The following is a 22,192-nucleotide window of genomic DNA, read 5'->3' on the forward strand; positions in this document are numbered from 1 at the left end:
CACACTGAATACCAACTAAACAAAGGGGACAAGAGGAGTGATGAAGTGGCAGCAGACAAGGCGAAGCAAGATGTTGATTTTCTGTCTATATGGATGTTGCCCCTAGCCCCTGACCCCTAGTCGGGCAATCAATCAGTCAGACAGTCAGTCGGCCAATCCATCAGTCACAAGGAATTCAATCAGCCAGCCCGCCCTTCACCACCTCACCCATATCGTAGGTGTCGAACTACGCATGAGACAAACCGCAGGACGAAAAAGCTGAAACGGGGGATTTGAGACATACATGTATGCGTCCTGAAGTAAGACAAGACACGACACGACACAGCGCGCCTGTGTGGTCTTACCTTGTCTTATCTGGTCTGGTCTGTTCTGTTCTGCCATCCAACAGTCAACATACACCTCAACCCAAAACCAACAGTAAAGTGTTGTCCACATGCACCTCTCTCCCCTTTCCCTTTCCCCTTGCCCCTCATGCCCTCCAACACAAACCAAGCGCAACAGCAGTAAAGCCATCAACACCCCCGCCCCGCCCGGCACAGTAGCAGCAGCAGCAGCGGCGGCGCGCGCCTGAGACAGCTGACCCGTTCTGTTCGCCTACCTACCTGCAGACAATGGTTATCTGACCATCTGACAATCTGTCTGTCAGTCTGACGGGAGCGTGTTTCACGCTTGCGGGTGCGGGCGGGCGGGACGGCGGGAAACCGGCGATGCGGGGCGGGTAAGGCTGTGTAAGGTGAGTAGCGCGGCTGCGTCTGCGTCTGTGTGTGTGGTTGTTTGGTTGGGGATGGGGGCAAAGGCTGAAAGATGCAGAGGAGGAGGTGGGTGAGCACTGAATAGATGGACAGATGGGGCTGTGTGACTGACATAGTACGCATGTGTGTTACACGATGGACGACGGGAGCGGAGGGGTGGGCTGGGTACCTAGGTAGGTGGGCTGGTGTGTAGGACGTCATGTCTGCACGCAGATGGAACGAGATGCGTACAGTATGTAGACAGCAGCTGAGCGCTTCCCAACTGCCCTGCTTCACCACGTCCACTCCCGCCCATTTTGCCCGTCTTTTGCGAAGTTGAGGACGTCGAGATGGGTGGTAAATGGCAAGAGGCCAGTCAGCCAGCTGACCAGCCGAGCAAGAAGGAATCGTCCAACTTCTGCCGTAGCATATTACGTGGGTAGAAATGCGTTGGTGGACGGTGATGATGATGGTAGTGGTGTGGTAAATCTGGGGGTCGGAGTCGGAATCGGAATGCCAGAACCAGGACCAGGGCCAGGGGTAGGCGCGGTACGACGGGACGGGGCCGGGATGCAGGACTCGACGTTGTACCGTCCTGCCGGTGACGACGTAACCAGCCAGCGGGGGCCGGGCATGTACGTATGTTTGTATGTAGGTGCTGGTGTTGGCCTGTTTCACTGGTACATACATGGAGGAGAAGTAGGTTAGCGACTGGCCGTTGAACGACTTGCTGCTCGTTGCCATCTTGCTCATGCGGCACTCCTCCTCATTTTGAGAGTCTAGAGCGCCGCCAGTCATGTAGTCATCGTCTGACTGCTGGCGAGCCAGCGCTTTCTTCTCCTCAGATCCAGGGGGTGGTAATCACTTGTCTCGCGTGGCGCGCAGACAGACCTATTGCAGTGTTTGGCCAAGAAGGCGGTGGTGAGAAGGAACAACGCCCGCCGAGCACGTCGCTGACACTTCTCCACGCCATCGATAAGGCGTCCACGCGGGTTGGTGGTACAACTTACAAGGCACCAGGCACAGAAGTCGGTCTGTCTGCTGCGGTGGTGGTTGGTCGCACAGAGGCCGCCCGCCAGCCAGCCCGGCCGCTGTAAATAGCGATCAGCTCTGGCCCTGCAGCAGGGCTTATCGTCGTTGTCGTCGTTGGACGTCGCTGCAGCCTGTCAAATGCCGCGACTGGCCTGCGCGCGTGGAGCGAGGTCGGAGATCCGCCTCCCCGGACGCATATATGTTTGTAGGTGCGTCTGCAGCTGTGTAGCTAGTTGTCCAAAGCCAGGCTGCGGGTTGTACATGTAGTTGGCGGCGCGTCTTACAGGTTGGACAAGTCTTCGATATCAGTCACATGGTTGACGAGCAGATTGTGATAGGGCTGTGCTACGACGGAGCCGCGTCGAGGCGATCACGGTAAGGGACGTTGAATGACAGAGCGCGTGGTCGCCGGCATCCGTAAGCGCGCCTGGTGTTGCGCGAAGCGCACATCAGATCTGAGGGTGTATAGAGGGACGCGAGACCGCAGCAAGGCGCCTGTAAAGATGTGAGGTGCCGATAGTACGTGGTGCCTGGAGTCTGGTGGGAGATGACATGTCCGTTTTCAAAGGGGATTGGTGTGCGAAAAGCAATGGTGAGACGAGGCGAAACAGACGAAACGCCTAGACTGGATGACAAGCTCGCCCAATCATGTATGGTGATGTCGTTTCTCATCGTGCGCCGGCTTGGGAGGGCAAGCAGCAGTGGTGTTTCTTGAATATGCGCGCTTCCTCATCGGGTTGCAGGCCTGACGGTCGTGGCGGCTGGAAGCGCATATCGATGTCTTTAATGCGCCGTGACAGAGGGGTAACCTGTTCTCAGGCAAAGTATGCTGACGAGTGGGTATTGTTTCGAGAGAGGCGCCATCTCCGTAGAGTTTTGCAGCGACAGCATAAGGCTGGAAGATGGGCCCCGGGTCCAACGAGATCTAGACGATTAGAGTGGAGAAACTTTTGGCACGGTCAGGTAGCATTGGGATGGTGTGGAAAGAGAACGAAAGGGTCAAAGGCCAAGATGTTGCAGCTGTCCCGTGTCTTCCGCAAGAGGGGACGTGATGATTGGCGCAAAAAGCTAAACCTTGTCTCTGAAGACAAACATCGTCATGACTTGTGCCTACCGTATCGATACCTATCCGGCTGACCAGACATGCTGACCAGACATGAAAAACTGCGACCCGAGCGACGGCCGAAGAGAGTGGGAATCCATCGTCGGGCTTCTGCACGCGAGCCCGAAGGTGCGGACAACGTTGCGGCAGAGGCTTGGTGGTGTTGTCATGTAGTGTAGGTGGTTGAAATGTTGGTTGAGTGATTGGTCTGACAAACCTCAACCGAACACCTCGTTCAGGCACGCCGTCTCGCCAGCACCACCAACTCCCACCTTTGCAACCACCCACGTTGATTGGCAGTGTCTTCGCCAACCCGCAGCTGCCACGCATTAGAAGGCAGGCCTAGCCCTCTACTCTGCTCCGCATGCTTGCTTGCTTCTGACGCCTCCAAGGACCTTGGCCCGTCGACGGCACCGAGACAGCATCGGGACCAACCACATCTTGCCCATGCCCTGGCAATGACGGCTTGTCCAGGAAAAAAACTTCAAACACCGGTGGAGGCAAAGCGGCGGAGAATGATGCGACGACGTCTGCGATTGGAGCTCTCTCGAGGGGCCTTTTCCCCATAGGACGCTCGACGGCGACTGGCGTGTATCTAGGGCTGGGGATCCTTCGTGAAGGTCGACGGCAGCCCCACAGCTTGCAGGCTCTTGCGCGACTTCTTCGGCCAGGCTGGACGTTGTGGCAAAGGTACAACGGACGAAGTGGAGGATGACGACGTGCCGATTACTGGTACGGCCAACGGTTGGTCAACCACGACGTACCAGACTTTTCCCCCTCGGCAGTCGCCTCGAGGCCGGCACGACACGACACGACACGACACACACGACTGCTCATGCAGGCGCGAGCACACGGGGCCAGGCGGCGCTGTCATGGATCGTCTGACAACAGGCGCGGTGTCGCAGCGCACGCGCAGTGTCTCCCGTCGACGTCGTCGACACGTTGTTTCAGCGGGCGCCGTTTTGTCGCGCCGCCACAGCTGACGAAGGCCGTGGAATGGGGCCAGCGACCAACCGGAGTCTCGACGGCGACAGGTGGTTGAAGCGACGACGCTATGCTGGACGCATCGGTGATGGGCACCGTGGGAAAAAACATCAATGGCCACGCAGGCAGACTCGTCGACGGGCGAAATGAGCCGTCATTACCGCGCGGGCGCTGGTCAGGGGCCCCGGTCGACATGCATGCTGGGTCAGGAAGGCCAAGCGGCGGTCCAGGTACGCCGTGTTCCCCATTGGCCATCCAAGCCACCACTGCTCCACCCATGTCGGCCGGCCATGTTCACTTTTCGAGTCTGTCCGCTCGTCTTCGTTATTCGCCGGTGCCGCCTGGTCCCCCCCCTAACCCAGCCGGCGTCGCCGCCTCTGACCATGCGCTTCCTTGTTATTTCATAAACCTCTCCCCGCCCGCCTCTTCATCTCTCTCTCCTTGTCGCCTCCACGTCGTTGTCTACTCGCATACCAAGCTGGGCCTTGTCCACACTCCTTTGGCTGTCTAGCTCATCCCTAAGGCCCCCTGCCTGCACACTCCTTTGCAAGCTTTATACGACACACCTGACTAGCCTTCCTTACAACCACATTCCCTCCACCACAATGCTCAAGACTTCCACCGTCGCCGCGGCGCTGCTCGCCGCCGCACCCATTGCCAGCGCTGGTTCTGCCGGCGTCAAGAACAACTGCGACTACGACGTTCACCTTTGGACCGCCGACACGGAGCGCGGCCAAAGGGGTCCCGAGATCCTGTCCTCTGGCGGCTCATGGAACGAGGAGTACTACATGGTGGGCTCTGGAGCCTCGCTCAACGGCGGTGTCTCCATCAAGCTCGCCACGACCGACAGCTGCGAAGGTGCCATTACGCAATTCGAGTACACCTACAGCTCCGACGGAAGCCCTGACCTCTGGTACGACATTTCCAACGTCAACTGCCAGGGCACCGAGTGCCCCTTTTACCTGGATGGTTTCCATCTCGACGCCCCCACCACCGTCACCTGTGGCCCCGCGACTGTCAAGTGTGACGCCGTCTACAACGTGTGGAACGACGACACTGCCACGCACGGAACCACCTCGTCCAAGGACCTGACCCTCTACCTCTGCGGTGAGGACGGCGAGAGCTCCAACTCGACCAACTACGACACCACCTCGTCGGCTGCCCCGTCGTCGACCTACTACGCCGTGTCGTCGAGCGCCTACACCCCGATTGTCATCTCGACGACGAGCGCCACCCCCACGCCCACGCCGGCCGTCGAGATCTCGGCCAACATCGAGGTCGCCAATGTCCAGCCCACCAGCGTGACGCCCAGCGTCGTCAACGAGATTGTCACCGAGATCCAGACCGAGTACGCAACTGCGTACGCCACGGTGTGGGCCAAGCGCTCGCCGGCGCCCGAGCCTCACCTGCACCACGTGCGCGGTGAGCACCACCAGCACGGCCACCCCCACTGGCGCAAGTAAAGGGACGAGATGGCGTCGTCGTCGTCGTAGTGTTGTAGTCGTTGCATTTCAAGGTCGTTGAGCGAGGATTCCCGTACCCCCCACCCCCTTTTTCTTCCCGTACAGTCAGTCCATTTTTCGAGGGTTACTCATTGGCATACTCCCCCGCCTACGGGTGCAGGGCGCGGCAAGATACCACGAGCATGTTACATATTCGGATGGTGATGGAGCGGAGTTGGAGAGCACCTCTTTTTGCTGGTCTTGGGCCGCCGTCGCGTCGGGTCCGGGTGATTTCATCTTCCATGTGGATAGAGTCTTTTTTTATTATTACCCTTTTTGGTAGAGCGAGAGAGAGAGAGAGAACGAGAGAGTCCGAGCGCAACGTTTGTTTTGCTGCTCGAGGAAAAATAAGGATCCCATTTCAACTGCCCTTTGTTCTGTTTGTTCGGTCGTTCTTCTTTTGCTTTTCACGATGACATGAGAGTTTTGTTGTTTGGCTTGTCTGTCTTGCCACCGCTGCCTTGTCTTTCCTCGATTGTCTTGTTTTTGTTGGTCTGCAATATACCTACACAGCGCACGTGATTGGGGGGTCGTTTATTGCTATCAGGCTTGGTGGAATCGTAGTGTTTTATTGGACGACGAACGAATGGTGCTGGTGCTGGTGCACAGGACTGATTCCGGTTGGGCTGGCTGGGCTGGCTAGCTGGCACTGGCACTGGCACTGGCTACTCTAGGATTTTTCGTAAATAAAGCCTCGCGCTGATCGCCGCCCTCGTCCCAGCCTTGTTTTGAGCTTGTCCACTGCGTCTGCTAGCACTCAGCAGTGATGTCCATGTAGTACGTGCGCTCGTGACAAAAAGCGGAGCAGCAATCGGTGGTTTTCGTCCCAATTCTTCCCTGTCGTCTGCAGCCTGCTGTTCGCCCTTGCTTCGGCGCGCGTGCGTGGCCCATGAAGGAGGGACGGGCCCGCGGGATGGGATGCTGGCTCGCGGATGGATGGGTGGATGGATGGGTGGATTGGGGATGACGACAACAAACGATTCACTGACGTCGACGGGTGTGGTGGTGGTGTGCCTGACGGATGCGTACTGTAGACCAAACCAAACCAACAAGGACCTGGGAGGCGGGCACACCCAGCACCACGCAGCAGCAGAGCCCAGCAGCAAGGGGCGGCGGGCCGAGGCTGAAGAGATGAACGATGGATGTCGACTTTTTACCCGCCCTTGGCCTTGGGTGCGGTCGAGAGCCCGCCGCGGCGGCTGCGCTATGCACCTTGTTAACCTTAATCTGGTCCTGTCGCTGTGTGCCAAAAATACGACCGACAACGGCGGCGACGACAGTCTCCAACAACAACATGTTGCCCATCTTTCTTGTTGGTGGTCATCAGTGTCCTGCGCAACTCGCAACGCACCCGACGACACCTGCTGAACAACAAGGAAGCCGCTCTGCTCCCAACGGCCGTGGTCGCCCGACGTTCCCCCTCCTCCCCTCCCTCCCCCACCACCAATCTCCGCCGCCGTACTCCGTATTCTGATCGTCGACAGATTGGCCTTGGCTCGTCGATCCACCATCCAACACGCTCTCTTGTTATCGTCTTGGCCCTCACATCACTCTTCTCTCGCCAGCTATCTATCTATCTCGTCGCAACATCACAGGCACCGGCGTTATTGCCAAGCTGCCAACCCTACCCAACCCCTTCTGGGCGCCGCTGGCCCCTGAGAGAGGATGAGGACGAGGACCCTGAATGCTTCCTTCGCGAATCGCGAACCAACAAGGGTGGCATCGAATCGAGGAACGGGCTTGCGTCCTTTCGCCGCCGCTTGCCTACCTATCCCTCCGCAGACTAGCAGGTAAACCTCGTCGTCTGTTTGTTTATCTGTTTGTTTGTTGCCCGCAGCACCTACCTACCTTCCTACACAGTCCAGGCGCGCTTGGCATCATGCGCGCCGTTTGAGCGCGACCGACGGACCAGTGTGCGGGTGCCTTAAGATAGGTACCGACGCGCGCTACCACTGCCTAGCGCTGCGCTCCGCTCCGACCTGCCTGTGGTGTGTACCTAGCACGGATTCGTCGTGCGTAGAGGCTGGCTGGCTAGCTAGATGCGGTCTGTACCTGTTTGGTGACCGACAGGCAAGTCACCGTGCGAGACAGCGTTGACAACTATCACCACCACTACTGTCACTACTTCGACGAGCACCGTCTTGTTTCGGGTATGTTTATTTGTCATTAAGTCGCTGGCTATCGCGTTGGATGTGCGCGCTATTGATCGACTGCACTGCCATGCCATTTCCTTCCTATTCTCTCTCTTCCTTTCTCTTCAGTCCAAGGGGTGCACGCACGCGCCTCAGCAGAACAGAACAGAGCACCCTGCTGTCTCTGTCTCTGTCTCCATCTCCATCTCGCTGTGTCTATCCGTCCATCCGCAGGTGCCTCCCATCAGTCCCCCCTGCGTCCTCTACCTCTCGCGCCGTCTGAGTGCGCGACGCGGCACATGTCCTGAGCTAGAAAGAGCTTGCTTGGAGAGAGACGCTAGGTAGGTAGGTGCGGCTAGCTGCTTGGCCTACTCGGCGGCGGTAGCGCGCGCTATTTCTGGGTGATGGCTTGCTGGATAGTGGGATGGCTCGCAGCCAGTGGGGGCGCATACCGTTCCTGCGGCGGGATCGATTGGCAGACAGCCAGACGGACAGACGCTTGGTAGGTGTCTAATCCGCGCATGTCGCCATTGCTGTTTGTGATGAGCGTTTTCCTTTTCGTCGTCGTCGTCTCTCCGCTCGTTTCTGCACATTACGCTTCCGTTCGCACCCCGTGGAGAAGAGAGAGGGGGAGAGAGGGTCTATGCGGCGGCGGCCAAGAAACACCTACTAAGAGTTCAGACAGACGACGCTTGGCAGGGGTCTCGCTTTGCTGTTGCCTCTCTTGCATCTCCGTCTCTCTCTGTCTCTGTCTCCCTACCCATCTCCATGCTCTCTCCTATAGGCATGCCGCTCTGGTGACAAGCAAATGATCATCACGAGTCCTCAATCTCCTAATTTCCCAGTCCCCTCCTCTCCCGCCTCAAGATTTTCCAATAGTCTCCCTCCTTCTTCTGCTTCTCCATTATTGGTGATCAATCATTGATCACCCATCTCATCTCATCTCGATCTGCCTATCTGCCACCCTGCCACCCTGCCCGTGCTCTTGCTCTTGCGCCTACATGTCGATACGATAAGGTAGATCAACCAACGAACGCTTGGCCAGCAGTAGGCAACGCCCCGGCAGCCATTCACGGTTCACCCGTCATTCCCATCTTCATTGATGATCCGTCGGCCGGCTGGCTCGTTTTTGGTGTTTGATGGGTTGCTTGATGGACGATGGACGGATGGGTGGGCAGGCAGGCAGGCAGGCGGGCGGCGAGTGTGTCAAGGCATTCTCGCCTCAGTAGAGTAGCTGTACAATCCATTGGAGATGGCGCCTGGTATCTTGTTCTCCTTCACATCTTCAGTAGTCATCGGCTTTTGCGTCGCCTTCCATGCCATGATGTCGCCGCATGTACAGGGTGGTACTCTCTTCCTCTCGACGGAGTGTCGAGAGACGAAGCGTTCAAGAGTATCACAGACAGCAAATCAGACAGCAAATCAGACAGCAAAGCAGACCAAACGAAAAAAGCAATCCGTCACTTGTCATCGGTCCATCACCAAACACTTCCCCGTTCTCAGAGACTCAAACCCACGCACGCACGCCCCACAGCACGCAGCAGCCGACCACGCAACATCAAACACCACTCGGTCACCAACACCGAACTCAACCAACCAGTCAGCCAGCCAGTCAATCCACGACGCATAAACATGGCATCATCCCCACCGCACCCGCACCCCACAGAGCCGCCGCTCCTCGCTCGCCCAAACCGAATCGCCGGCCCGTACGTCTGCATGTAGGTACGTACGGCGTCCACCGCCGACACACACGGCGTCCACTGGACGAGCCACGCGGCGCCTCGCTACCCTCGCCTCCTCGCCTCGCCTCGAGCCGAGCTCGAAGCCTCGTACGCTTTTGCTATTTGCTTGCTCCGTGGCGCTTGGTTTCCCTGTTTGGTTTCTGTCGCGACGGCGGCGGTCGGGCGGGCGGGTTTCCCGAACGCGTGAGGGTGGCCATGGACGACGGAGGCGTCATCATGCCGCCTTCCTGAGAGCGCTCGTGTGGTCCTCGTGCCGTGGAATTCGAGGCCCGTTGGAAGCGCCAAAGTGTGTTGGTGGTCCAATGATGCGCATGGGATACCATTTCAGTGGACGACATTGCTGTCGTTGGCTTTCTCGCAAGGTTTGCCTGCTGCTGAAAGTGCCATGCTGTTGTTTTACTCCAGGACAATACTGCGCCTCTCTCTTTCCAACTTGAACCATTCTGCCAGGAGAATGATGCCAAAGCCCAAACGACGGAAGACAGCGTCACCTTCTGGTCTCTGTTCAATGGCTATGACATTCATGACATCGGCGCGCAGCTTCGTGCGCATCGAGTCGTTGAAGGAACTCCATTGCTCTTCAAAAACATTGTCAAATTTATTCAGGTCCTCGTTGAAGTTCCCAAAAAAACCAGAACCCGGGAAGCGGCCATAGCGTGAAGTAGCCACTGACAGAGCAAAGAAACAGACGTCTTGTTCCGCCTTGTCCGCATCCGTTTCCAGGTCATCGAAGCCACAAATTCCGATCCAATGCCCGTCACGATGGATGATGAAGTCGGCTCCCCGCTTGTCCGATTTTTTTCTCGGTCTCAAACTCAACGAGACGATCTGAGAAGCCGCAAGAAGGCGCCCGGGAAAGGTAGCCAGCGCTCTTTGCTCTTCGGAGAACTCTGCTAAGTATGACGGCTGGGCTTGTGGATCCAGCAGATTGATTCCACGGCAAGCCGCCCAGAATTCCTCGTACGACGGCCAGATGACTGCGAAGCCCTCCTCATCTTGGAAGTCTTTCTTGAACTCCTCAAAATCCCGTTTCATGGACTGGATATGAGGCGGCTTCATAAACATGCAACCGAGTTGGCAGGCCATGGTCACAAGGTGCATCTGGTTGACGTATCGGTCGGTGAGTCTTCTGGGAACAACGAGCTCCTCCTTGGGTATTCTTGGTTTTGGATACACCATGCATGCGTTTCCATGTGCATCCACGTCAATAAAGACCCAGGATGCAACCGAGATGACTGGTTGGTTGAAAGAAAACGAAACATGTTTTACGGTTGAAGCCCAGGACCAGCTGGGAAAAGAAGACCTCCTTACTTTACGATGCGCGTGGTTTGCAAATAGGCGTGTCGGGGCCCAGCATACTGCGCCGTCGAAATCGATCATTGGTAAACCAAACTTGTGGTGCCCGAACAGGTGATTACAAGCCCCAGAAAACGCATTGATGGCATCTTTCGGGTCGCTCAGAGCCCGGCTGGTGTACTTTTCGATCGCCTCCCTGTAGTCGATCGCGCCATGAAATGCGGAGTAGTCGCTGGCAAGGTAGCGATTGGTCGTTGTCTGCAACCCTATATCCCGTTCATCTTCAAGGAGGGCGTCTTGTGCAGTGAACAAAATCAGTCGACGGGAAAGTATCGCTTCTTGGAACGTCCAGCCGCGCTTGGCCCATATTGAAGCCCTCAAAAAGTACACCCTCATCCCGTCCTCCCCCATTTTCAGTGGGAGACGACTGGAAACGCCGTGGAGACCATGTGCCACACTGGTTCCCTCCACTGCTGCCAGGGTAACAACGGCGTGGTGGTAAATTTCTCCCATCTTTTCGATTTGTGCCTGCTTTTCTCGCTGTGGGCTGCCGCTGTCGTCGTCCTGGAGGATACAGAGCCTGTCGACCCAAAGATACCTTTGGCCAAGATGTTGGCATGCGGTCATGGCGTCTTGGATTGTGGCTGGCACCATTGAACCAGCAAGACTGTTGTCTTGTTGCAGTTCATCGATGTTGCTCGATGAAGCTAAAAGATCTTCGCCTCGGTCACCCCAGACGTAGCTCAAACAAACGTAATCGAACGGTTGTGACGGCGCCGGAACGACTTTCTTGTCCATCACGTCAACAAGCCGGAATCCTGGAGGCGGTTGACGCAACGGAGGGATGGCGGGCGCGTGATCGAGCCATGATCTAACATTCTTCCAATTGATCATTGGTTCATGATCTTCAAGGATCGGTTCCTCTCTAGAGCTATAGATATGGACGTCTTGCATATAGCGGTTGCCATCTTGATCTTCGTACTTACGATCCGAGGAAGGGTCCTGCATGACTTCTCGGGCAAGGAGTGGAAGGTCATAGACAAAATGGGGACGAGGATAGAGGGATCAGAAGAAGGACGCTCTCCCCCTGATGGCCGTACAGGAATGACGATGGTTGGCGCTTGTGCGCGCTGCAAGAAATGCCTGACCAATCATATCGCGCCACAGAACGACAGCTGAACTGCGGGGCAAGAAGACGCTGTGATGTCCTCAACAAATAGAGAAGAAAGAAAAGTTTTGCCAGATGAACGACGAGCTCCGCATGTTCGATCTGAGCCTCCAAGTGACTCAATTCCCAAGAATGGTATTGTATATTTGAAGCGTCGGTTTTTCGATTGAAATGCCAAAACAAGTTGCTGAGCAGGAAGGAGAAGGCTTGGCCGGTCGCTCGCGTGAAGTGTTGATGCGTCAGTGCTTGATTTAAGGTTGCCGTCGCTTCTTCTTCTCTTGGATTTCCCACCACTTCATCTGATGGTCCTACTCGAGCACAATGCTACACTGCTTTCGATTTACCTTGATCCATTCCCCAAGAACGATGATACCAAGGCCGATCCGACGGAAGACGCCTTTTTCCTGTGTTTCTTCGATGACCATGACGATGATGGGTTCTGTCTCCGGGTTTGAAGGGTTTCCGCTGTGGAAAACACACCACTCTTCCCCAAATATCCCGTCAAGGACACTGCTGTAAGCAAAGTGCTCAGCCAGATAGGCGATTCGGGTGATCGAAAGCGCTAGGAATTGTCTCTCTTTCAGCATCTCCTGTTGCCTGCATCCCAGATCGTCAAAGTAGCCGAACCCAACAGGCTGGGCCGCATGGTAAATGATGTAGTCGCTTCGTTCTCCTGGCTTTTCAGAAGATGGGAAAGTGGTCAGGGACGTCTTCTGAGAAAGAGCAAGTACACGCCCGGGCGTGTTGGCGAGTTCCCTCTTTTGCTTGGAGAACTCGTCGAAAAAGAGCGGAAGCTCAGGTTCCGAAACATTAATTCCACGGCAGGCCTCCCAGAATTTTTCATACGAAGGCCATGTGGTTTTGAACCCCCTCTCTTTTTCGAAGGCGAAACAGAAGCTTTCAAAAATGTGTTCCATCTGCCAAATCTCTGGGGGTTCCGTGAACATCAAGCCAGATTTGGCAGCGAAGATGGCTAGAAACATGTCATGCTTCCCATGCTCTCCTTTGAATGTCCGAGACTGAGGTTTGGGTCTTGGTCCAGCCCGTGGGTGTGTAATGGTGAGGTTTCCCGGCGCAACCTCCTCGACGAAAGCCCAAGAAGCAACGGAGATAACACAGAAATGATGGATCAATGAGGCTTTGCCTTTAATGGATACCCATGACCAGGTTGGAAAGGTAGGAACCCCCTCAGAAAGTCGTCTTTCTCTTTTGTCGAACATTGTGACCCACGCCATGGCTTCATCGAACCCGCTTATTGGCAAACAGAAACGGTGAGCTCCAAAAAGATAAGAGCAAGCACCAGCAAACGCAATCACAGCATCTTTCTGGTCACCCAAGTCCCGTTTGGTATAGTCTTGGATGGCGTCGCCATATCCTTTGCCGAAGGATTTAGGCAGTGAATCGTGATCCATGAACTTCCTATGTTCAAGAAGCTCATGGGGTCCGCTGAAGACAATGAGTCGACGAGAGAGCACTGCTTCCTGGTAGGTCCAGCCACGCGTCGCCCACTTCGATTCTTCCCAGGCATGTAGACCGCGACAAAAATGACCGGGAAGTGGCCCCTCAAGTCCGTGATGTGCATCTGAACCCGTGGCCGCTGCAATGGTGACGACCGCGTGCTGATAAATTCTGCCCATGCTCTCAATCTGTGCCTGCTTCTGTCCATGGATGCCAACATCGTCCTGGACAATGCAGAATCTATCCACCCAAAGATATCTTTGATTGAGGTCACGACAGACAGACATGGCGTCTCATATAGTTGCAGGAACTCTTGTGTCATTAAGACTCCCATTCTCTTAAAGTTTTCCAATGTTTTCCAATATTGCCAGCAGCTCTCCTTTTCTCTGCTCGCCCCAGACATAGCTCAAGCAGACATAGTTAAATGGCTCTTGCGGCGCATCAATGATGCATTTATCCTCCACGTCGATTAGGCGAAGCCCACGGGGCAGTGGCATTAGGGACTGGACAGAGGTACCACATTGTACCCAGAATTTGACCTGTTTCCATCGGATCTCTCCCGCTTTTGGGTGGACAAATCGACTAAAGGGATTTTTGTTCATTACAAGAAGCTGATAGGACTCGTAGAAAGGTGTAAGCTCCCATAGAAAGACAACCGATGGGGTTGGGGGGGGGGGGGGGGGGGAGGAGGGGCACGGTTCTTCAGTTCTTGATATGAACTACCGAATGTGCCCCACACCAACCGTAAAATATTTTGGGGCCGAGCACTAAGCGGTCAAGAACACGTCAGTAAGTAATGAAAACGTACAACGCAAATTTCATCGAAAAGGAAACTCACTGGAAGGCCGCGGGTGGTTGGACAGGTTTCTGCTCCGCTATAACGCCCTGCCCATGTCTACTCCGCATCCTCAGGCACCAGATCCGTCCTAGAGTTGAACAAGTCATCGGTGTCCCTCCTCTCATCCTCGCTCACAACCAAGCCCGCAGTCTTGGGCGTTGCAATGCCGCTGTCAAGCGTGACTTCATCCCCACTCTGCGCACCGCGCGGCGAGAGCATTCCATCCACGGGCACGACGTCCAATTCCCGCTGCTGAATCTCGCCGTAGCGGACGCGCCGCTTCCCAAGGACGCCGAGCAGGCGCGGGACTCCGTCGTTGCTGCCGCCGGCAGCGGTGAGGGGCGACTGGAAAGCTCGCGCCAGCTCGAGCGGGCTCATGGAGGCGGTGCGGCCCATGTGGTGGAAGCCGACGAACAGAGGGCAGACGACGATGGCATTGGCGACGATGACGGCCAAGGCGGCAGCGAAGTATTGATAGTGCGACTGATACACGACGCGGTCGAACGTGTCGGTGCTGTTGGCCGTCTGCGTCGTGCTGGCGTTGCTGGCGGCGACCGCGGTGCGGAACATGAGCTCCCGCGCGGTGCTAATAATGTCGGGCGTGGGATCTGCCCATGTGGTTTTGGGCCCGTTGTTGTCGCTCGACGTGAGGTACGTGTTGCCGAATGTGCCGTCGTTGGCGATGTACCAGAGGTCGATTTCGGGGTGGTCTGCGTCGCTGTTACCCAGGATGGTGACGGTGCTGTTGAAGAGCTGTCTGAGGGCGTCGAATATGCCGCCGATCTCAGTCTTGTCTGTTTTCTCCTTGATTTGTATTGTGTCGTTTTCTCCTGCTGGTTGCAGTGTGACTGTGCTGTTCGACAGGACAACAGGATACGTCACGCGTGCCGGCCGCAGGGTGCAGTTGACCTGAGTGAGATTCCCAAGCGACGCCTCGTCTTCTTTGTACTCTGCGTAGATGGCAATCGGGAACGCATCATCGGCAACCACTGGGATGGCAATCTTGACGTATCCAAGCACAGTAGAGGGAATTGACCACTTTTTCCCGTCGTCAGGGATGGAAAGGTTGTAAGGCGTTTTGCCTCGCTGGCAATTGACGTCAAAGCCCTCGGCTTCGAGATTCGTGCTGCAAGTCCCGCGGCATCCAGTATGGTTTAGTTTGATGTCACTTCTTGCTGTGTAGCCCTGGAGGACCTGCGAAAAATTCCGTTGGTAGAGACCGGTAAAATCGAGGTAGCCGAGTCCTCCTTCGTCGTATTCCGAAAACCCCCAGGATGTTGAGAATCCGCTTGGAAGAAAGTCGGTAGACAGTGCCGCTGTCGTCAACGTCGTTTTGTGATAAGACCTAGTCACGACGGTCGACGCTTGCTGCAGAAGCGGACCATCAATGATGATGACGGAGGAGATGATGGATGCCAGCGCCACGAGGTTGAAATTTCGTCCCGAGAAGACTGACGCCTGCAAGCTGGACCCAAAAACCCAAGCGTGATGTAGCTCTTGCAGAGTGGTCCCCTTCAACGCGCGGTCCCACCATGTGACGGACACCGCCTGTGAGAGTGAAAACCGCAAAAAGGTGTTTGCGCAGGCGGCTAGTACTGAAAGGAACACCGAAGGTTGCGCGCGATACAATGCTGCTGACGGCCAAGTGTTGATTTCTTTTCCATCAGAGTTCCAAAGCACCACGGCACTTAGAGCCATGGAAATAATGCCAAGGAAGAGAGACAAGAGTCCAAAAGGTATCCTCCGAAGCCACCCAGGTTGCCAAGGCTTGCCGTTGGGAATTGCATCGTAATTACTGCCTTTCATGGTCGGAAGAGGGATCAAGGAGAGTGGAGTGGTATCCGAAGGCTGCAGACGGTAGCTCGATATATAGGTACGCCTGTTGCCCAACCTGCAGTTAGAGGGACGGTCGTCGAGAGCTACAACCTCGATGCTCGAAATTTAGACGTAGCCGAGAGCACGAGGATGCTGACGAGCTCAGCTTTCAAAGCACAGTCGTTTGTGTAACTGCCTTTGGAATTGATGCGTGACAGATCACTTTCGGTCCCAGCACCGATTTTGGCCCCCACCATATCTCCACGAGAGATCAGTCGAGCAAACATTCAACGGGCAATGATCTGAGGAATTAAACTTTGTTCCTGGTCGGCTCGGCTCGCTCGCCACTGTTCCACAAGCGCAAAGCATTGGGGGCCAGAGCCTATTTTGAGGAACCTCTTTTCAGAGCCAGGTAGTGACAGCGAGTCGTCGCGAAGTGTTCATCAGTCGGGAAAGGAAATGATGGCCATCATCAAATACCGTTCAAAGATTCTAGAGTTGTATTTTTCTCATAATGTCGTCCGTCTATACTGGTTTGACTTGCGCCATTGCCGTTCTATGTCTATCGTTTTTTAAAGATTACTGGAGAAGCTGCTCGCGTTCCGTCTTCGATATACCCAGGAGATACAAGACATCCAGGAGGGTCTCGGAGTTGATTCTAGTAGGGGCTTCCAACTGCACCTTTGGCTTTGCGCAGAAAGCCACACCGAGGCCAGCAACGCCCATCATGGGGAGGTCGTTGGCGCCGTCGCCGACGCAAAACACCTGCTCGAGCAGAATGCCCTCCTTGGCGGCAATCTCCCGGACGTGCTGGCGCTTGCGCTCAGCGTGGACAATCTCGCCCGTCAGCTCGCCGGTGAGCGTCTGCCCGTCCTCGGCGACGACGAGGTGGTTGGCAAAGGCATAGTCCAGGCCCAGCTGCTGGGCGAACCAGCCCGTCACCGGCGTGAAGCCGCCGCTCAACACGGCCGTCTTGTAGCCCAGCCTCTTGAGCGCCTTGATCAGATCGACCGCGCCCGGCGTCGGCGTAATCAACTTCCTAATGTTGTCCCACACGCTGACGGGCACGCCCTTGAGCAGGCCGCAACGCTTGCGCAACGACTGCTCAAAGTCGAGCTCGCCGTTCATGGCCGCTTCCGTGATGGCCGACACGGCGTCCTCGACGCCAATGTGGCGCGCAATTTCGTCAATGACTTCTTGCTGGATGAGGGTCGAGTCCATGTCGAAGACGGCGAGGCGCTTGTGCCGCCGGTAGACGGAGTCGTTTTGGAAGACGGCCTCGACGTTCCATTTTTGCTCAAAGGCCGCGATATCGGCATTCTTCCGCAACGAAAGCAACGTGGATTCGGCTGGGAGGGCAATGGAGACTTCCAGGACGCGTGGCGACAGTTCAGAGTCGAGCGGTCTTTGCTGGGTGGTGGTCTGGTCGAAGCCGGGCAGGACGGAGCTCAAGGTTTGGAAAAAGTCGGCGAGGCATTGCTGCGAAATGTAGGACGCAGTTCCGTTGGTTGTCGAGTCGACAGAGCCGTTGGAGGCGGCTTTGGACCTGGCGAAGAGGGTGGAAACGACGCGGCGGACGGCGGACGTGGAGGCGGCCATTTTGCGTTTCGTGTCTGGGACTTTGGTAGCAGCAATAAATTCTTGGGACGCCAGCTGCAGCGGAGCGGGGAGGAATGACGGGAGGGGAGGGGATCATGAACCCAACACAAACGCGCCGGCCGCCAAGCTCCGTCGCACAACGGCACTGGCACAGAGACAGGCACGACAGGGTCTGCCCCAGCTCAACCACAGAACGACACCGGACCAAGAATCGCACAACCTCATTCATCCCTCCTTGTGCTCTCTGTGAACCATTGAAGAACACAAACCCGCCTCCTCTTGTCACCATGGAAGCCCAGGGCCAAACCGTCCAGAAAACCATCCGCCAGTCGCCTCCGGTGGACCTGACCAAGCCCTACGATGCCGCTTGGGTCAAGGGCAAACACATTGTCATCACGGGCGGCGCCAGCGGCTTCGGTGCCGCTTTCGTGCAGCGGTGGGCTTCGCAGGGGGCTTCGATCGTCATTGGCGACATCGACGCCGAGGCGGGGGAGCAGCTCGTCCAGGAGCTCCGCAAAGAGCTGGGAAACACCAACGTCTGGTTCGTCCGCTGCGACGTGACCAAATGGCAGGACCAGGTCCAGCTGTTCAAGGAGGCCGTCCGCCTGAGCCCACACGGCGGCATCGACTGCGTCGTCGCCAACGCTGGCATCGCTGGCAAGGACATTATGCAAACGCCGGGCGACCTCAGCGCCGACGAACCACCGCCGCCCAACTTCAAGGTCGTCGACGTCAACCTGTACGGCGTGCTCTACACCACGCACCTGGCCTGCTACTGGCTCCCGCGCAACCCTGGCTCCAGCCCGTCGTCGCCGCAGACAGACGCCGCGAAGACGGTGCGCGACCGCCACCTGTTGCTGCTGGGCTCGGTGGCTTCGCTCGCCGGCATAGCAGTGCAGCCGCAGTACGGCGCCGCGAAGCACGCCGTCCTGGGCCTGTTCCGCTCCATTCGCATCTCGTCCTTCATGCAGGGCATCCGCGTCAACATGCTCTGCCCCTACTTCGTCGCCACGCCCATCCTGATCCGGCCGGCCAAAATCATGCTCGCGGGCGCCGGACTCGGCAGGGTCAGCGACGTCGTCGAGGCCGGCACGCGCTTCGCCGCCGACGCGAGCATCTGCGGCCGCGCGCTCGTCATTGGCCCGCCCGCAAAGGCCGTCCGCGCTGAAGACGGCCAGCTGGTGCCGTCGCTGACGCACGAGGGCGACGGCGAGGAGACGGGCATCTGGGAGTGCTATGCCGACGACTTTGCCGCCGTCGACACGTGGACCAGGCGCTGGGTCGGCCTGCTGGGCTACATCGAGTCGGCCAGGGGCTGGGTCGGCTGGGCCAAGGACGTGGCTGCGTCGTACTGGGCGCCCACCGAGCACAAGCAGAACAAGAAGACTGCTTAGCAGCACCTTCTGCGGGCAGCAGTCGCCCTAGACGTGGCCCTGCGGCTTTTCTCAGACATTCGGCATCTTTACATACTGCATCTATATGAACAGACAAAAGTTGATACAAGGGAAGAGGGGCATACGCCGACATAAAAAGGACCTCCCTCCGCTTCTGACTCTCCTAGATCTATTTCCTTTCTTTGCATTCAGTAGCATTATCAGACGTACATTTTACACATTCAAGTCAGCGGGCAGATAGATAGCATCAGGTACCCATCCATCACACCTCAGAGTCATTTCATAAAACCCCGTCAGCATCGTCAAGCCTTTCCTCATCACTCTGCACACCCGCCATCACAATCATCATCCTCAAGATCCCTCAGCTCAATCATTAAGGCTTTCCCTGCCCTGCCTGTCTAGGGTATCCATCCGCAGAGTCAAGTCCAGTCCAGTCAAGCTCCTTCGCTCCCTTTCCCGAAACAAACAGACAAACCCATCATCCTTTTCCATGCCGCTCGAAGTGCCTTGTTCGTAATGCGTGCTTCCTTGCTTGCTTGACTGACCGACAAACTCAATTACTTTTCCATTCCTTTTTCAGAGCAGAGCAAACCCAGCGCGTCCCGTCCTTTTGATGCCGTGCCTTCGTCCTGCGCCAGCCGTGCCATGCCATGCAAACCAACCACAGACCATGTGGTGAACTGGATGAAAGAGTGGAGAGGGAAGGGCAGGGGAAAGAAGGGAAGGGGAAGGGGAAAGGCCGCACGGTTCTTCCGTGTTGCTGCAGTGAGGTATGAACGCCTTTCCTTTCAACGCGCCAGTTCCGCTGACGTGTGTGGTGATGTACAATCCGTCCAGTCCAGTCCAGTCCAGTCGAGAGTGCTTTTTAGGCTCCATGCCGTGGTGCCGTGGTGCCATAGTGCCGTGGTGCCCTGTCGTGCCGATGCAAATCCTCCTAAACCCTCTCTCACTGTTGACCTCATCACCACAGTCCCCGATCTCTCACATCGACCAACTCCTCCTCCTGCTCGCCAGCCCTGCCCTCGCGGCGCAGCTGCTCGCGCACAAAGCGGCGGCGCAAGAGCGCCAGCGCCTCGAAGTGCGTGTAGAAAGGCACCATGGGACTGATGATGGGCGGGCCGCGCATGCCGGGCGGGAGGGGCGCGTCGGGGTCAAAGGGGCGCGTGCGGTGCGTGGTCTGGTTTGTGGCCGTGTGCATGTTGGTGGGCATGTTGGTCAGGGTGGTCGAGGATGAGGTCGAGGTGGTAGAGGTGGTGGTGGAGGGGCGGGTGAAGTTGTGGTTGTTGCTGGTGTTATTGTTGATGAAGATGGGGTTGTAGCCATGGTTGAAGCCATGGTTCATGAAGTGGTTATGAGGGCCAGTAGCGGCGGTGGGCGCGGCGTGGTGACCAGCATAGCCGGCGTGGGCATGTGTATGAACGTGCTGCGGAGGCGCCGCCATGGTGAAGCTGCGTGCGAGGTTGTTGGACGAGGCGACGGCGGTGGGTAAGGAGGGCAAGGTGCCGAGAGCACGCGGCAGCATGTTGGCGCCGTTGACATGGACGGCGGCGGCGGCGTGCTGCTGCTGGTAGACGTGCTGCTGCTGGCGTCGCTGGTGCTGGTGCAGAAGCAGATGGTACTGCTGCTGCTGGCGCGCCTGGTGCTGCTCGTACTGGCGTAGCTGCTGCTGGTACAGCGCGTTCTGGTGCTGCTGTAGCTGCTCCATGTGCTGGAGCTGGTGGTGGTACTCCGCACGCTGCTGCTGTTGTTGCTGTTGCTGCTGCTGTTGGACCGCGTTGCCCTGGCGCCAGAACTCCGACTGCATGCGCTCCAGCGCCTCGTAGTAGCCTGGCGGCGCCCTGCCGGCGACACGGGGCGCCGCGGGAGCCGCCTGTCCTTGGGGGACCGGGTAGCCGGGTGGGAGCGGCATGGTGGTGGTGGTGGTGGTTCGGGGGGGTGGAGAGCTTGGTGGGAGGTGTGGAGAGGTGGAGAGGGGGGAGGAGACGCGGTGTTTGGGTCTGATATTGACGGGAGGGGGCTCAATTTTGAGCTCCTCGTCCTCCTGGATTGTGGGCATCAGGCGCGACGCCAAATGCGCAAACGAGGAGCGCCGGGAGCGTGGGCGCGCCGCAGGCGCCGTCGGCGAGGACCTCGAGGAGGCGTTGCTGGAGCTGCTGCTGCTGCTGCTGCTGCTGCGGCGCGGACGACCGCCGACGACGACGACGCTCTCGCTGGCTGCTGAGCTCTTCGACATGGGAGGACGGCCAGAGCTCATGGGGACAGCGTCGTTCCCAGCAGCGTCGTCGTCGTCGACGTTCTCGCCCGCGTCCGCGGCCTCGCCCTCCAGGCTCACGTACTCGATCACGCCCTGACGCGAGTAGATGTGGCGAACGACGCCATGGCGGGGAGCGGCACTGGAGGGCGAGCCAGAGCCGTAGACAGAAGAGCGGCCAACCGTCGTCATCTTGACTTGTCGATGCCTGTCCGATTGGTTTGGGTCAGTGAGCTGTCAGTGTGCGGTGGGCAGGGTGACTTACAGATGGCGCGTTGCGTTTTGCGTGTTGCGAGCGTCAGTGTCGAAGGACAGAAAGAATTCATTTTGAATCAGAGTGCTGCGGATGTGATGCCGAGCCTAAGTTGTGGCATCAGCCGCTCACGCAGTGCGGCTTGGTGTTGAGTGCGGCTGCGCTTTACTGTGCCCATGCCACACCAGGAAATTCAACTGCGAAAAGCCGTGAAGGAAAAAATGAGAAAGTGTGAACACAAGCATGCACTGCATTTAAAAAGCAAGAGAAAAGGACAATGAAGTATGCTCATTCCAATAGGGGGGATACTTTTCTCCAGGGGGCGAACGGAGATCGTTGAGATCGCATCAGTCAGGAAATAGGACAGTGGTTCTCGTGGGCAAGTAGTTGAATCTTCCTGGTGCTCATAACAGGGTAAAGACTGGACACCCCCACTCACCTTATGAGAAGCTCCCATACTATCTGCCCAACAGCTCCAAGATGCCTTGGACCAAACACTCACCATGATATCCTCATTTGCATCCCCCTGAAAAGCTTTATCCACCTGATCATTTCAAGGACGCTTTTGACTGATGCACCTAAGAAAGCGGACAGTTCGGACAGTTGTCTCGCGCGGATGACGATTGATTCTCATTCGATTTGACATGAAATGACAGCGAGCATACAAGAGCTCAGAAGGCAAAATGAGGAGGCTGGGAACCCGCAGTGATGGAGAGCAGGACAAGCCGAGGACTCGGAAGCGTTGACGGAATGATCGGAGATAGGAAAGGGCGCGGCCGTGTGCGGCAACGACGGAGTAGATCTCTGAAGAGAAAAGAAACGCGCTGGATAACAGGCAGGCTGGTAAAAGACTGGCATGATGGACAAAAGCCACTCACCCCTTACACGAGCGTCG

At 57.0% G+C, this 22,192-nt stretch overlaps 10 protein-coding genes across 10 annotated transcripts; 3 read left to right on the top strand and 7 right to left on the bottom strand.

Annotated features, from left to right (window-relative positions):
* Nucleotides 1-79: 79 nt before the first annotated feature.
* Nucleotides 80-1,536, bottom strand: J3D65DRAFT_612320 (uncharacterized protein). The gene has a single exon (XM_066799009.1). The coding sequence runs from the start codon at nt 1,527-1,529 to the stop codon at nt 513-515; it is 1,017 nt and encodes a 338-aa protein (XP_066658312.1). The 5' UTR covers nt 1,530-1,536; the 3' UTR covers nt 80-512.
* Nucleotides 1,537-4,291: 2,755 nt separating this feature from the next.
* J3D65DRAFT_196141 (uncharacterized protein) lies at nt 4,292-5,695 on the top strand. The gene is made up of 2 exons (XM_066794383.1): nt 4,292-5,078; nt 5,290-5,695. Exons 1-2 carry the CDS (start codon nt 4,455-4,457, stop codon nt 5,371-5,373), a joined length of 708 nt encoding a protein of 235 aa, XP_066658313.1. The 5' UTR covers nt 4,292-4,454; the 3' UTR covers nt 5,374-5,695.
* On the bottom strand, nt 5,696-7,202 carry J3D65DRAFT_196142 (uncharacterized protein). The gene has a single exon (XM_066794384.1). The coding sequence runs from the start codon at nt 6,860-6,862 to the stop codon at nt 6,017-6,019; it is 846 nt and encodes a 281-aa protein (XP_066658314.1). The 5' UTR covers nt 6,863-7,202; the 3' UTR covers nt 5,696-6,016.
* A 1,513-nt stretch (nt 7,203-8,715) lies between these two features.
* On the top strand, nt 8,716-9,141 carry J3D65DRAFT_612329 (uncharacterized protein). Its single transcript, XM_066799010.1, has one exon. It carries the CDS (start codon nt 8,736-8,738, stop codon nt 9,111-9,113), a length of 378 nt encoding a protein of 125 aa, XP_066658315.1. The 5' UTR covers nt 8,716-8,735; the 3' UTR covers nt 9,114-9,141.
* A 397-nt stretch (nt 9,142-9,538) lies between these two features.
* On the bottom strand, nt 9,539-11,763 carry J3D65DRAFT_196180 (heterokaryon incompatibility protein-domain-containing protein). The gene has a single exon (XM_066794385.1). It carries the CDS (start codon nt 11,527-11,529, stop codon nt 9,622-9,624), a length of 1,908 nt encoding a protein of 635 aa, XP_066658316.1. The 5' UTR covers nt 11,530-11,763; the 3' UTR covers nt 9,539-9,621.
* Nucleotides 11,697-13,581, bottom strand: J3D65DRAFT_196263 (uncharacterized protein). The gene has a single exon (XM_066794386.1). The coding sequence runs from the start codon at nt 13,432-13,434 to the stop codon at nt 11,998-12,000; it is 1,437 nt and encodes a 478-aa protein (XP_066658317.1). The 5' UTR covers nt 13,435-13,581; the 3' UTR covers nt 11,697-11,997.
* A 461-nt stretch (nt 13,582-14,042) lies between these two features.
* J3D65DRAFT_599833 (uncharacterized protein) lies at nt 14,043-15,791 on the bottom strand (the record flags this gene model as incomplete). The annotated part of the gene is made up of 1 exon (XM_066797930.1): nt 14,043-15,791. One exon carries the CDS (start codon nt 15,789-15,791, stop codon nt 14,043-14,045), a length of 1,749 nt encoding a protein of 582 aa, XP_066658318.1.
* A 262-nt stretch (nt 15,792-16,053) lies between these two features.
* Nucleotides 16,054-17,399, bottom strand: J3D65DRAFT_689642 (phosphoserine phosphatase; the record flags this gene model as incomplete). Its single annotated transcript, XM_066803895.1, has 1 exon — nt 16,054-17,399. One exon carries the CDS (start codon nt 17,397-17,399, stop codon nt 16,380-16,382), a length of 1,020 nt encoding a protein of 339 aa, XP_066658319.1. The 3' UTR covers nt 16,054-16,379.
* A 287-nt stretch (nt 17,400-17,686) lies between these two features.
* J3D65DRAFT_548006 (uncharacterized protein) lies at nt 17,687-18,793 on the top strand (the record flags this gene model as incomplete). The annotated part of the gene is made up of 1 exon (XM_066796884.1): nt 17,687-18,793. The coding sequence occupies one exon, from the start codon at nt 17,687-17,689 to the stop codon at nt 18,791-18,793; it is 1,107 nt and encodes a 368-aa protein (XP_066658320.1).
* Nucleotides 18,794-19,273: 480 nt separating this feature from the next.
* J3D65DRAFT_196291 (uncharacterized protein) lies at nt 19,274-21,355 on the bottom strand. The gene has a single exon (XM_066794387.1). The coding sequence runs from the start codon at nt 21,234-21,236 to the stop codon at nt 19,755-19,757; it is 1,482 nt and encodes a 493-aa protein (XP_066658321.1). The 5' UTR covers nt 21,237-21,355; the 3' UTR covers nt 19,274-19,754.
* Between the last annotated feature and the right edge of the window lie 837 nt (nt 21,356-22,192).

Source organism: Phyllosticta citribraziliensis, assembly GCF_038025025.1.
Source record: "Phyllosticta citribraziliensis strain CPC 17464 chromosome Unknown J3D65scaffold_2, whole genome shotgun sequence".
Lineage (NCBI taxonomy): Eukaryota > Fungi > Ascomycota > Dothideomycetes > Botryosphaeriales > Phyllostictaceae > Phyllosticta > Phyllosticta citribraziliensis.

Excerpts from the sequence above, each read along its gene's own strand:
- J3D65DRAFT_612320 (XM_066799009.1), bottom strand. The coding sequence starts at position 1,529 with ATGACTGGCGGCGCTCTAGACTCTCAAAATGAGGAGGAGTGCCGCATG.
- J3D65DRAFT_196141 (XM_066794383.1), top strand. The coding sequence starts at position 4,455 with ATGCTCAAGACTTCCACCGTCGCCGCGGCGCTGCTCGCCGCCGCACCC. Across the intron at positions 5,079-5,289 it reads TTGTCATCTCGACGACGAGC|GCCACCCCCACTGGCGCAAG; the intron begins GCCACCCCCACG and ends ACCACCAGCACG.
- J3D65DRAFT_196142 (XM_066794384.1), bottom strand. The coding sequence starts at position 6,862 with ATGGTGGATCGACGAGCCAAGGCCAATCTGTCGACGATCAGAATACGG.
- J3D65DRAFT_612329 (XM_066799010.1), top strand. The coding sequence starts at position 8,736 with ATGGCGCCTGGTATCTTGTTCTCCTTCACATCTTCAGTAGTCATCGGC.
- J3D65DRAFT_196180 (XM_066794385.1), bottom strand. The coding sequence starts at position 11,529 with ATGCAGGACCCTTCCTCGGATCGTAAGTACGAAGATCAAGATGGCAAC.
- J3D65DRAFT_196263 (XM_066794386.1), bottom strand. The coding sequence starts at position 13,434 with ATGTCTGTCTGTCGTGACCTCAATCAAAGATATCTTTGGGTGGATAGA.
- J3D65DRAFT_196291 (XM_066794387.1), bottom strand. The coding sequence starts at position 21,236 with ATGACGACGGTTGGCCGCTCTTCTGTCTACGGCTCTGGCTCGCCCTCC.